General features: G+C 45.5%; 1 protein-coding gene across 1 annotated transcript in view; it reads left to right on the top strand.

Annotated features, from left to right (window-relative positions):
* LOC105853979 (collagen alpha-1(XVIII) chain-like) overlaps positions 1-10,924 on the top strand; it is an 82,703-nt gene extending 71,779 nt beyond the window's left edge. Inside the window, exon 4 of the mRNA XM_012728521.1 lies at positions 10,785-10,924. Within this exon, the coding sequence (XP_012583975.1) occupies positions 10,785-10,924 (140 nt within the window). The remainder of the gene's footprint in view (positions 1-10,784) is intronic.
* The last annotated feature ends 3,724 nt before the right edge of the window (positions 10,925-14,648 follow it).

Genomic DNA, 14,648 nt, shown 5'->3' on the forward strand with positions numbered 1-14,648 from the left:
CCCTGTTTCTCTGCAACATCAGGGCCCTCCTAGATGCTCCTAGCAGGAGTGGTTTCGCCTTTCTTGTGCTCCTCTTTCTAGGACTTGGGCCACAAAATTCACCACAGTGCCCACTGCCAAGTGTCACAGGGTGGGTTCTCAGAAGACATAAGATGAAATTTGAGGTGCAGGATGTTTAAATAAGGAGGCTCTTGGATCAACAACTGCCAGAGGGAGGGGACAGAAGCAGGAGTGTGTGTGTCCTATGCAACACCAGCTAGCATTATCCTGAGGTCTGATATAACAGCCCCGCTGTGCCTGCTAAAGCTGAGCTGTGGTGCAGGTCCAGCGACAGCTCAGCTAATCCCACAGGGAGCGCTAACGTAGAGGTGTCCAGCAGCCCACTGTCCTGAGTGGGCTGAAATGGATGGACCTTTATTTTCCTGCCTCAGTAAGCCAATGGATACAGGGCACCTGGAGAAGGGCACAGCCTCAGGAAAGCAGCTCTGAGCAACTGGGGCCACCCCCCAGGATCTGACAGCACACCTATCTCCTGTAGGTATCTAACAGCAGGGGCAGGAAGTTCTTCCTGGAAAACAGGCCTGGGCCCCACATCTCTCTGTCCACCACACTCTGACATGCAGCTATCACACTGTCTGCTCTGGACAGAGTCCCTATCAGGAGTATCCCTTCCGCTGGAGGGAGAGAACATAGACCCCGAGCCATTCTTGTCTCACTACCCTTTCCTTCCAACCCAGCAACTTCCAGGCTCCACCTTTGAAGCAGACGCCAGGTGCACAAGCCCTGGTCAAGTTGGGATGAAGGAGTCGGGGGTGGGGAGGACCAGTGCTGCGGTGCAGAGGGAAGGCCAGAAGCTGGGCATTCTGTTTCCCTGTGTGGCCTCCTGAACCTTAGAAAGCAGATACTGCATGGCACACACCTAACTCTGTTTCGTTTAGTTTGGGAAGGATCAGACTAAAAATGTATTCTAAGTGCTCTAAAATACAGCCATGTGAAATTAGATGATAAGTGACATCATTTTAACTCTCTGAAAATTGACTAAATCAAAACATGATCATGGGTCCGGTGTTTCTCTGTGCTGTTTTACATAAAAACTAAGTCTTTTGTTGTGCAACTTTAAGAAGATACACTGTGATGGGAAACCCTAGAGGAATGCAACTGAGATGGAAAAGTGCACAAAAATATGTAAAAATAAACTATTATAAAATTAAAAACAAAAAAAAGAAGGTACACTGAATTTTCTAGGACTGCAACAACGACGTGACTCAAAGGAAGACACATACTTAATTTTCGTTAGAATTTTATCAAGAAGGCCCTCCCTGGTGGCGCAGCGGGTTAAAGCACAGCACTGAGAAGCTAAAGCCACTTCTGCATGAGTTCGATTCCCGCCTGCCCCGGAGGGGACCACATGGAGAGGCAGACCTCTCCTGACCCGCCTGCTGCTCCCCTCAGCAGTGTACTCCTTCGATCTGCCTGTTCTCCCCACTTTGTCTCTGGTGAAGCCTCTCACCACCCCTGAGCCTCTGGCCTGTACCCCAGCTCTGTATGCACAAATAAAAGTAAAAAAAAGGATTTTATCAAGAAATATTCCTTTTTCAGAAAATCGTGTCAGATAGTTAACTCACCAGAATACTATATCCACTTGCCTTTTACCTGTTATAACTCAGTGCTTTTATTTATGGCTAAAACCCAGGGTAATTAAACATTACAAAGGCTTCTTAGTGTCATGATGCTCACACATTTATAGACTAAGATATATTTTATTTTAGTCTCAATCGCTTTTTTTAAAAATTTCCTTTATATTGCAACTAAGGCAGTATATTTTTTAAATTGTGTCTGTGGACTGGATGAATTCCACAAGTGTGAATTTCACTTCAAAACAATAAAAGGAAAGGCACAATGTTTTATATAAGAAGGAAAGTAGTGGGTCTGGCAAATTAAAAACCTCTGACTGGGTGAGCGCCTTCCTTTTGGGCCTGATCTAAACCCATCCAAGATCACCACCACACCGGGGAGGGGGAATATGAGACCTATAGGAGGAGGGCGCCCTCTGCAGGCCACTAGTCCCTCTCCTCTGGAGTTAGATAAAAGCATGTCTCAGGCAATCCTTGGCAAATTGCTAAATCACTGAAGTATCAGTAACTCATCTGAAATTGAAATTGAACTAGGGATTCTGATTTGGCAGCCTTACTCAGGAGCCAAATCCAACCATCTGAGTGTGACCTGCCAATGGCAGTGTGTGTTTGAAGACTAGAAAATTCAGAGTATGTTTGAAAACCACACAACAAAATACTTTGTCTTAATATGTAAAACAGTTATGTTCTAGACTTTCAGATTTATGAACATGTTTTTGTATTTTAACCAAATTGGAACCTGGGACGATTCTTGTTGCCTGTCCTAGGTGGATGGGCTCAGACTCCTACTGGCTGTGTGCTGGAGACCTGCTTACCTTCTGAGGTCAGCAGTCCAGATACAGGCTCTCTTTTCTGCTTCCCAGCTACCTCTTGTGTCCCTGCAGAGAGAAAGATTCTAGTATAATGACACAACTCAGATGAAGAAACTGAGGTCACAAGACCAAGATAGGACTAGAACTGAGCCAGCCTAAGTGCAAGCAGATGGAAGGACCAGGATCTAGACTGACCTCCCCCCGCCCCTCTACCCCTCCCCCAAGCTGAGTCCAGGTCCCCCCCTTCCCCTGTATTTCCCAGACCAGCCAGGCCCAGTTTCAAGCGGTCTGCATGCTGTCCCAGCAAATACTCTATGGCTTCCCAGCCCACATGTTCCAAGTCTTCCTAATCACACCTCCTCCCCATCCCCTTTCTCTGCTGGGAGATGCTCTGCACAGCGAGCTCTCCTGGTTTGCACTGGACCCACTCATGACTACAGTCTGAAGTTCCAACTACACGTGAGTACTTCGAGAGGACAGACCACGATGTTCCTCAGCTCAGTGTGCTGGGAGTGTTTGAAGGTGGGGGAGAGACCTGTCTCATAAGGTGGCCAACAGACTGCCTCTACACTGGTCCTCAGGCACCTCAATATCAATTATAAGCCCCACAGCTTCAGACACCACCACTCAAGAATCTAGAACTGTCACGGGTAGAATGTAAAGATGTGTAATTAGAAAAAAACCAAACCATCACACATCAGCACCCACTTAAACCACAAAGACCAAGGAATTGTGAGGAATATAACTCCATGTCTTTGGTGTAATGTGTTGAGTGAACACAACTGCAGAGACAAACTTGAGCTCCCACTTGTAGATGGCTCACTGTTACAGTCATTCAAAAGTATTCAAAATACAAATGAGTATTTACCTATCTTAGGAAACATCAAATTCAGAAGTCTCAGGGTTAAATAAAAAATTATATTTTGTAGTATACTTGTTTCCTAATGCTGCTGTAACAAATTACCAAAAGCTCAGTGGCTAAAGCCAACACAAATTATTATCTAACCAGTGGGGATAAACCACATTTGCATTAAAGCTAAGGCTGCATTCCTACTGGAGGCTCAGGGGATGGTAACGGTTCCTTTTCTAACTCTCTCTCTTGCCTCTCCTATTCCATTCTCTCCCTGGTATGAACCCGTGATACACTGAACCCACCTGGATAATTCAGAATAATGTCCGTCTGAAGGGTCTTAACTTGATCAATTTGCTAAGTCCCTTTTTTAAAAAAGATTTATTTATTTATTTATACATAGCAGAACTGGAGTGTTAGTCATAGGTGTGGGGGGTGAGAGGATTCACCAGAGACAAAGTGGGGAGCAGAACAGGCGTATCTACTAAAAGACACTGTTGAGGGCAGCAGCAGGTGAAAAAAGGAGAGGTCTGTTGTGACATGTAGGTCATCTCTCTGGCCAAGACTGAACTCAGGCCACAGCGGTGGTAGTGATAGTGCTCAGTGACAGTGCTGAGACCTACGCCATCAGGGAGGCTCTGCAAAGTCCCTTTTGTCGCAGACGGTAATATATTCACAGATTCTGGGAGTAAGGATGTGTACATCTTAGGGGTGAATATTCTACTAGCACAATAAATTTGAACAAAAATGCAAAGTCTAATCCTGTTATCAAACTGAAAGGAAGCTGCACCAGGAAAACTGGGAAGTATATGGAATGGATTCTAAGAATGGGGGCTACTTGACATTTCTGACATTAAAATTTTTGTGATAAAATATACTTGGTGCATATTTGGTACTCTATAATTCCTACTGGTGGACAACAGAACCTCTATTTTTAGTAAAGGCAGATTTAGATTACTCAGACCAACCTCCCTATTAAAGCCAACTTTAAAATACTGACAAAGATATTTTAAATAATATTAAAAGCATCAAGGAGCTAAAAAGATATGAAGAAATCGCCTGGCCAGTGATCTGAGCAAAGGAAAGCATTTCAGCCTTGGGCATTGTCTGACTGGGAGAGGCAGCTGAGACACTGAGCAGAACCTCTGAAAGCAGTGGAGGATGGGGGTGGGGTGAAGGAACAGAATTGAGGGTAATCGCCTAGGGTTGTGTACCCAAAGGGCTGCACTCTAACAGTAAAGGGGAAGAGAAGCACACTGACTCTCAAAGATTCTGTATGTGAATTACCTGGGTAAGCTGAAAGTCTTAAGCCTTGAATGGGACTAATCCTGGATCCTAGTATCCCTCAATGCCTGGCAGAAGCTTACTAAAGTCCTAACTGCAGGAAGACTATGCCACTTTAAGCCTTAAGTATTAAGGCTAGTAGTATTTCAAACAAGTGGTCATCCTATGATCAAAGATAACCAGACATACAAGGTGACAAGATAAGCAAGGGTCAACTGAAACAACAGAGATGAAAATCAGATCCATGAGATAAGGCATTTGTAGATCACTGTAACACTAGCCTCTGCCTACCTCCTCCATTCACAACTCAAACCGCCAAATGACTCTAGGAAATTGATTGTACTTACCTTCCTACCTTTATGTTCTACATTCCTTCAGTTCCCTCCATCAGGGGTTACCTCAACCTACTGGAAACTATTGGATGGATGCTTCTGTGTCATTTCCTACAGGAAGCCTTCTTTTGACCCTTTTGTCTGACCCTGTTGCCAGAACATATTTCTTTTGACAATTTTGTCTTCTTCTCTTGGAATCTATGATTGTTCAACCTTATATTTTGAGTCATTGTGTTCCTGGCTTTATTCCCTACAGGATCAAGAGCTCTCCTGGAGTTGGGCCTGGGGTGACACTCACTACTCTTCACATTGCATTTCCTCTGCTCAGAACTGGGCATTTTGGAGGACAACCACCAGGGGCAGACTCACCCACATGCAAAGATGACTACAATGTCTTTTGATCTGGGTTTAAAGATGAAGGGAACCCTCAGGTTACCCCACTCCAGTGCAAGCCTTCCCACTGGTGGACACAGGAACATTTGTGGTACTAGTGCTTACATTTGCAACACCCAAGTTCTCAGTTGTCTCTTAGCAGCTGTGGCAAATAGCATCATTAGCCACATCTGGTAGGCAAAGGACTGAGATTAGGGAGATGAATTACTAGCCGAGTCATTCACTGGATGCACTTTGGGATCACCTTGGGAGCTTTTAAAAATTATGTCTAAATTGGCCCTCCCTGGTGGCGCAGCGGGTTAAAGCACAGCACTAAGAAGCTTAAGCCAATTCCGCATGAGTTCGATTCCCGCCTGCCCCGGAGGTGACCACATGGCGTGGCAGACCTCTCCTGACCCGCCCGCTGCTCCCCTCAGCAGTGTGCTTCGTCCATCTGCCTGTTCTGTTCCCCATTCTGTCTCTGGTGAAGCCTCTTGCCGTCCCTGAGCCTCTGGCCTGTACCCCAGTTCTGTATGCACAAATAAATAAAATAAATAAATCTTTAAAAAAAAATTATGTCCAAATCACTAGGGGTGGAGTCCAGTTAGTATTTTTTCAAAGCTATCTGGGTTATCCAATATATGGTCAAGTTTGAGATCCATCACACCAGCCCACAGCCAGTGAAGAGCAGAACCACAAGTCTAGAATTCCAAGTCTTAGGCAGTACTTTCTTTTATCCCAGGGAGAACTAGAGGAAGCTCCTGGATCCCTGGCTATTTGGGGTGTCAACGGCTGGAAGGCAGCGCTGAAAGAGTAGACGCCACAAGAATCATCTTGGAGCCTCCACAAGAGCCTTCTTGTCCCTCCCTGACTCCAGAGCTGATTCCAGGTCCAGATGGCCAAAGCCCAGGGGATAAAGAATGACTCAGACACTTCCTGTTTTCTTGGCCATAGTGACAGGGGGATACAAACAACCCGGATGGTGTTCATGGCTTAAGAGGAGGGTCCTGAAGAGAGAGGAGGCTGGAGCTGTGAGACCCGCCTGCTACAAGATGTAGGTGTTAGGCACCCAACAGAGTGATTTATTAACCTCAGTGAGTAGAGATGAGTGTGGTTTGTTAGATGGCCAGGTCAGCAAAGGAAGAGAGGATTTGGGGCCAGGTTTTCTTGAAGTGTAGGAGTCTTTGGGGTTGAAGGAGAGACCTGCTGTTTCGCCTAGATATTTGGTTCAGGCAAGCTGGGAGCCTGTATGAGTCAGAGAGAACGCTGCACTGGAGGCAAAAGGCCTGGTCATCTGCCCTGCCATGGCTTACCATGTGACCTTGAGTAAGTCCCTGTTCATCACTGAGCTTCTTTTCCTATAAAATGGGGAGGGGATGTGAGATACTGAGCTCTGAAAACTGTTGGGAGTCTCAGAAAAAAGAAAAAAAAACAAAAAAACAAAAAACCTCTCCCAGCTGTACAGAGACTGTATAGACACCAGGGACTTTTCCTTCATTCACATGATTTGGATTTCAAATCAGACAATAATTTTGTGAAGTAAGCATTGAAAATATCATTCTCTGGTCACTACTGGAGACATAGATGATCAGGAGACTGAGAAAGGTACCAACTATGGTTGTGGACACTCACAATGGTCCAACTTGGCCACTCCCTCCCTTGGAAGATAGCAATTTGGGGATCTTTATGAAAAACTACATGTTTTGAATCTTGGACTCAATTATCTCCCTGTTGGTATGACCCTCAGGAAATGACCCTAAATTCATAAAATTCAGAAAAGGTTTATTGGACAGAAAAAGATATTCACTGAATCTTGTATTAATGGAAAGTTAAACACAGCCTAGAATCCAGCAATAGGATAATGTAGACTATAAAATATGTATTAACCACCTATTTCTACAATAACAAATTTGCCTCAACTTAGGAACTTAAACAACAGGACTGTTTTTTCATAGTTTCTATGGGGCAGGAATCTGGCACAGCCTAGCTGGGTGGCCTCTGGCTCAGGGCCTCTAGGGAAGCTACCATCTAGGTGTGGGGCTGGGGCTATACAGTCATCTGGAAGGTTGAATGAGAGAGGATTCTCTTCCAAGTTCACTCACAGGCTGTTGGCAGCCACAGATCCTGTGGCTCTTGAAGGAGACATGAATTCCTCAATTGTGGGCACTTCAAACAGGAAGCTCACAACCTGGCAGCTGGCTTCCCTAAGAGCCAGCAAGCAACCTGGAAGGTATGAAGTCCTTTGGTAGCCTGACCTTGGAGGTGACCTCCCCTCATTTAGCTGAATTCTAGTCATTAGAAGTGAGTCACTAGCTCTAACACAAGTTAAGGAGGAGGTGGAGGACATACCACACTGCATGTGAATACCAAGAAGTGGGAACTAGAAGAGAAGTTTTCCTGGAGTCTCTTAGGGTTCCTGACTGGATCTAAAAAGTAAACTGAGGGCCTCCCTGGTGGTGCAGGGGTTAAAGTCTCAGCACCATTGCCAGCCACAATGGCATGAGTCCTGGTTAGGGGGCTGACCCACTTGGGCAGGCAAGCAGCCCAGCAGACCTCTTCTGTCTTGCCCACTGCTCCCCTCAGCTGTGTACTTTAGTAGATCCACCTGTTCTGCTCCCCACTCTGACTCTGGTGAATCCTCTCACCTGCCTCTGCACCTCTGGTATATAACCCAGTTCTTATATAAATAAAACAAATCTTAAAAAAAAAAAAGTACACTGAAAAAGATTAACAGGACAAAAAACATAAATATTGTTTTATATGTCACAGAGCCTTCAGAAGGAAATGACCAGAAAAAATAAGGAAGCCTGAGTATTTTTGTGGTGAATTTCATGATGAGTGGGCAGTTGTATAGAAATATAACAGATTAGAGAATGATGTAGTGGAAGTAATCTGGGGAAACCTAAGCAAATGCCTGTTTGTAATCTTTCAGTATCCTCTGGAATTGGAGCTACCTTTTCTCCCAGGTATAGGGAAGGCATCTCTCACATGAGAGTTGTGCCATATTTTGGGGCAAATATATCCTAAGTCCCACCAGGACAACAGGAGGCCTTCCTAGAAATCACTACCATATAGTATACTAACAGAAACAATTATGATATTGTAAGACAGGCATCCCCATATGAACAGGTCTTCCCAAGCTGTGTCACTTTGGCATGTGGATTATTTCACATATCAACTGAGGCCCTGCAAGCTTACTCCCTTACTTCCCCAGAAGAATGAAAACTTGTTGGATTATCCAGAATTAGGATTTTTACCAAAAATAAGCCTTTTCTGTCAAGGAAACCTATCTACATGGCAGAGGAACATCTAACCTACAGAGCATCTGGTCTTCATCATGTGAGTCACCCTAAGTCCTAGTTCTTTTTTTTTTTTTTTTTAACATTTATTTATTTTGTAGAACTGGGGTGTAAGCCAGAGATGGGTGGGGGAGGGTTTGAGATGATTCACCAGAGACAGAGTAGGGAGCAGAACAGGCGATCTACTGAAATACACTGCTGTGGGGAGCAGGGGAGTGAGATAGGAAAGGTCTGCTGAGCCATATGGGTCACTTCCCTGGCCAGCGATTGAAATCAGGCTACGGGGGTGATAGTGCTGAGATTTAACCCCTAGGCCACCAGGGAGACCCCCACCTCACTTCTTAGCTCAGAATGAATACCCTCATTTTGTCCCCACTGACTTTAAAGCCTATGGCTATTGGTTCTTCATATAAATGTAACTAAATTTGTTCTTTCCTCCTACCAATCCCTCTGATGTTGATTTGATTGCTTGATCAGTTCAAGAACCCAAAGACATAGGAGAAACTGTCTCTTTGTCCCTACATTCTCAAGTAAACTACAACAGGACTCAAAACTATACCTGTAGGATGATCACACTAAAGGGATAAAAGAGAGGAAGAAATTATTAAAAACACATAAACACAATGAAAAAGCAATGGAATCTAATGATAAAGCACCTTTACAAATTACATGTTTGTGTCTCCATGACGTATTCATTTATGCATTCTATTTTCCCTCAATCATTTATTCTCCAAATTTAAGTAATTTTCTGGCCATGGGTATCAAGGGACTGGGTAGGAAGAAATTCAGGTCCTATCTTCTGAGCGCTAAGAAACTATAAATTTCCACACTGGAACAACCTCAGTTGCAGGTAAATCCTAAATACCCCTAATCTCATTGCATATTCCCACAGTGTTGGCTTTGGGGATGGTCCTGAGAAAGGCAATGTATGGTGTGGATTTGTTGTAGAAAGGGGGAAGAGGAGGGGACAGAGACAGAAAGGGGGGAGTAGCTGGTATGGTAGAAAAACATCCAAAAATTGACTTCAGGCCCCAGGCATGCCAGTCACTTAAGTGCACAATTCAGCATCAGTTTCTTCACCTACAGGATGGGGTGAAAACAAGTTAATAGGGACCTTTCTCATTCAGAGGGTTCATAAGATTATTTGTGAGCAGAAATACACTAACCTCTGGGCCAGTGATAGTTACTTCAGGGATTAACTAGTATAAATATACCTTCCTCCTGCGACCCAAATCCCAGCAGGAGCCAAGCATTTTCACAACCACGGCAGATCTTTCACTGGCCCCTATGTTCTGAGCCTACTTTTCCATTTTCATTCTCTAATTGGTTGAGTTGGTTAAACGCTGATGTTTGATATGCTTCAGTTATAAAGAATGTGGTCCCCGTTAAGGAACATCCCTCAAAATCAAAATCGACTAAGTAATCCTCTTTAGGAGCAGACAGATACGCGGGTGTGGAACTGCACGTGCAGGCATATTCACTGCAGCATTCAGGAGCAAAACAACATTGGGGTGAAAAATGTCCATCCACAGGGCCTGGTTGGCTGCTAGGGAACAGCTGCACATGGAGAACTGTGAAGGCATTAAACTGAAGGAGACCAGGCTGGGTGCACTGACCCAAAGACTTCCAGAAAGACCTACGTTATAAAATGAAAAAAGCACGTTGCTAAGCAATACCGCCTATGATACCTCCACTCAGGTAGAAAAGCAAACTAACCCGCCTATGTGTGTAAAGACCTAATTTATAAGAAAATACAGAGAAAATGCGGGGAGGGCCCTGCCTTGGTCACAGCAGTCCCGTGGGGGAGGACACAAGACGGGGGCACGGAGAAGGGACCTACCCGTATTTGTTCCATGTACTTCAGAAATGGTCACTTTTTTTTTTTAAACACTATTTTCCATCAATCTTATTTCTATTTTCTGTTTAGGCCTGTGGGAGAACTTAAGACCACGCAGGGGTTGCTCCTACCCGTCATGAGACCAGAGCTTGGGAGCAGTAGCCCCGTCTTCTGGGGTCTTCTTGGGGCGGCCGGCTGAGCGCCCCTTCTCAGTAGGGAACTCCCGGAGGGGCGCACCCTCAGGCCCGTCTGCCACCTCGAGAGGAGCTGTAAACTCGGGAGCTGGGTTGCCCCCTCACCCTGAAGCTCCCTTTGGTCACAGCCTTTCCAGCCCCAGCCCGCTTGCCCTTCCCCATCTCCTCAGATCTCCGAAGTGGGACTCAGCCCGCCCTCTCGCGGGTGCTCACGGGAGCTGGCAACGCGCAGGCGCAGAACTTCCTAGCCGCCCCCACTCGAGACCCAGCGTTAGCGACCGCGTGGTCGCAGGGCATGGCAGTGCCCTAGGGTGCCCTGGAGAACCTGACGCATTGTAACGGGGTGGTCCCCAGGAAAAGGGGAAGTTCCAGGTTCCCTGCCCCACCCAGAAGGAGGGTGGAGCTGAGCAGAGAAAAGAGAAGAGAAAGAATCTGAGGAGGAAGGAGGCAGAATGGAGAGCCAGGAGGAGACCTGAGGGAGCCACATGGAGCAAAGGGAGCCATGTGAAGAAATCGTGTTTATTTCTTCGCCCTGGACTGGTTGAAAGGATGTGGGTGAGAGACCCATGGGGAGGTTCACTATGGCAGCGTTTATCTTGATTTTGATGTTGCTCTTTTCCTCTCACATTTGTGTGGCCATTTCTGACCCTTTTCCATGGGTCCCGGCCAGAAGGTGCTTTAGTCTAGTGGCAGCTTTCAGGCCTTGCTTTGGGCCAATCCCTTTTGGGCTGACTTTTGCCCACAAAGGGATGGGTAACTTCAGGTGTTTGATTTAGAAAGTGTATTGTCTTTCATATTGTATACTCACTGTATTAAAGTCCGTTTTCATTAAAGTCTGACATGTTTTGTCTCGATGTGGCAGATGGCAGAACCTATTTAAAGCAGGCAGGTTTGGGGGTTCAGTGGTGTCCCTCTTTCCCTGCCCTGTAACAATTTGAGCAGTGGTAGCTCGTGTTAGTCAGGTTAATAGAAGGCCCCTCCATGAGAGACCAGTAGCCACGGTAGTGGCGGCAGTTAGTGGCTGCCTGGAACTGGCTAGTGAAGGTTCCAGTGGGAACAGCTCCAGGGGCGGCAGCAAAGCAGCACTGCTCGCTGGCCCACGTCCCTGGGCAAACGACAGCCGGGTTTTCAAAGTCACCCTTGGCGCGAACTGCTGGCAGAAGCTTCTCGGAGGTTCCCTTCAGCTGTTTGAAGTAGATGCCATAACTTCTCCTTTTGTAGTTGTACTGTTCCATTTGGAAGTCTAAGTTAGTGCCAATAACTGGGTTCTGCATGGAAGGAATTTGAGGATATCCTCCTCCTTCACTGCAGGACAGCAAGGACTCCAGACATTATGAAAGTTCTCCTTTGAGTACCACGGAAGCACAGAAAAACTGTGCGGACCTCTGTAAGGGTGGCATGGAAAGTGGATACCATTTCAGTGCCTTGAATATATTCACGTATTGCTGTGTAAACTTTTAAACCTAAAATTATGATTCATAGATTAGATTGACAGATTACACAGAATCTTTCATTGTCACTAATTTTGATTCCTACTATTGTGTTATTAAACTCCCGAGATCATCATTCAGTCCTCCTGAACACTTACCTTTCATATGGATTCACATCCTTCTCTGAGACACTCTTTGTGGGAAAAAAAGTCCTCTTCCCAGATAAGTTGCTCTCTGTAGCTCTGAGGCCTGTCAGGCCAGGCCCCCACACTCCACCCCAAGCCTGTTCCCTGCCCAAGGACGATCCCAGGAGTTCATTCTTATCATCAGTGCAGGGTGAAGGTAAAAACCAAAAATCCTTCATTCATTCCTTAAACTAATAGTACTGCCCTGGGCAAAGCCACAGGGATTCAATAGTGGGAAGAAAACAAAGACAAAATTAAGTGTCTAGTGAGGAAATACTCTAATTAACCTCCTAAAAATGAAGTGAGGTCTATGATGGATGTTCTGAAAGAGACAGGAGAATGGACTGAGCAAAGTTAAAGGAGCTTTATCCCCCATTTTCACTAAGACTCTTCCTCTCTGTATCACATACCCTCACCCTTTCTACTGTTCATGAACTGAAGGATTGGTTAGGGTTTTCTGAAGCCAGCCCGGAGACACCCAAAAATAGACATGAAGACACAAGTTAAGAAATAATCAGAGAAATTGTCAGCAGATGAGTTCAGACCAAGGAGTCTTGGCAGGGTCTGATATTGTACTTCCAGATCTGACATTGTGGTCATCATCATCGTCCACAGGTTCCAGCCTCAGACCATATGTTGCCACTATTCAAACTACCATCCCCTCCCCAACATGCATGCCCTGCAAGGGTCCTGGGCACCAAATCCATTGCTGAATAAGATCTTCTCTTTAGAACCATTGGTTTCACTGCCAGTGTTAGCACCTGGACCAAAGAAAAACTTCATCATGTGTGTTCGTACAAAAGTATACAATACATACAGGTTCATCCTCTGTGGATAGTGTCAGTTCATTCCAGATTTACTGGAAAAATCTCACTTTTACATATTAGGTGTCACAAGTCATTGAAATATGTACTTCAATGTATATACTTCAGCAGGATTTAAAAATATCAATAAAATCAAGAAGGGATAGTAAGATAACACACAGCAGTGTATAACTCAAGTCCTGTGCAGGGACAGACCACAAATGTATCTCAGAATTTCCAAACATCCAGAGTCAAGAGGGAAACAAATGACATGGATCTTGAGATCTTGCTTTTGAGACCTGCAAGAATTCCACCCAAAGGAACTCAGAAAGAGGCAGTATGGCTCAGGGTTAAACAGAAACACATTCATTTCAATAATCTTAATTTAGTAACACAAGTAACAGCATCTGTCAAAACTCACTGATAGTGCCCTTAAGATTCATGCATTTCACTGTAGCAAATTTTTTTTTAAAGATTTATTTATGTATTCATACAGAACTGGGGTACAGGCCCGAGGCTCAGGGGCGGCGAGAGGCTTCACCAGAGACAGAGTGGAGGAGTAGAACAGGCCGACTGATGAAGTACAATGCTGAGGGGAGCAGCAGGCAGGTCAGGAGAGGTATGCCGCACCATGTGGGTCACCTCTGGGGCTGGGGATCGAACTCATGCGGAAGTGGCTTTAGCTTCTTAGTGCTGTGCTTTAACACGCTGCACCACCAGGGAGGGCCCTCACTGTAGTAAATTTTACCACAAAAAGAAAAGCACCATAAACAAATATAGTTAATGGTATGCCTACTGAAATGTTTTAGGGGTGACGTGAACTGACATTCTCAATTTATTTTAAAGTGTATCAGAAAAGCAAGAGGAATCGCTGGGTGGAAAGAGAAATAGAGAGCAATATGTGATAAAGTATAACAAAATATAGAATCTCCGTGGTGATGTACTATACAATTCTTTCAACTTTTCGATGTGTTTTGGACATTTTTATAATAAAGGTTTTCGAGGATCTGAGAAATGAAGTAGACTTTGGAAGCCATCAACACCTAGAAGTTCAATGGCCCTGAGTTTTGTTCTTGGATCCACAACTAGCAGCAGCACTCAAATGATCTGCTGACCCCTGACCACCATGCCCTTGAGCAGCAAGTGGGGTTCTGGAGTGCAGAGCTCCCAGAGAGAGAGGGTGAGAGAGAGGGTGGCAAGAAACACCTGCAAAGTCACAGGTGGGTAAAAGACTGCTGCCCTGGGCCCTCTCTGGTGGCGCAGCGGGTTAAAGCACAGCACTAAGAAGCCGGGGAGGTGATCTGTGTGTGGCGCGGCAGACCTCTCCTGGCCCACCCACTGCTCCCCTCTGCAGTGTACTTACACAGTCGACCTGTTCTGCTCCCCACTATGTCTCTGGTGAATCCTCTTGCCGCCCCTGCACTTCTGGCCTGTGTCTCAGTCCTGTATGAATAAATAAATAAATCTTTTTTTTAAAAAAAAAAAAAGGCCCCCCTGACTTCAACAGGGACAGAAGCGTGACTCCGGCAGAGCCCACAGCATGGCAAATATTGGCATCATCTGGCACAGCTGTCAGGCTACCAGGGAGCAACAGGGAGTGGTGGGGAAAGGGGGAC

Source organism: Condylura cristata, unplaced genomic scaffold, assembly GCF_000260355.1.
Source record: "Condylura cristata isolate star-nosed mole 26May11 unplaced genomic scaffold, ConCri1.0 scaffold00023, whole genome shotgun sequence".
Lineage (NCBI taxonomy): Eukaryota > Metazoa > Chordata > Mammalia > Eulipotyphla > Talpidae > Condylura > Condylura cristata.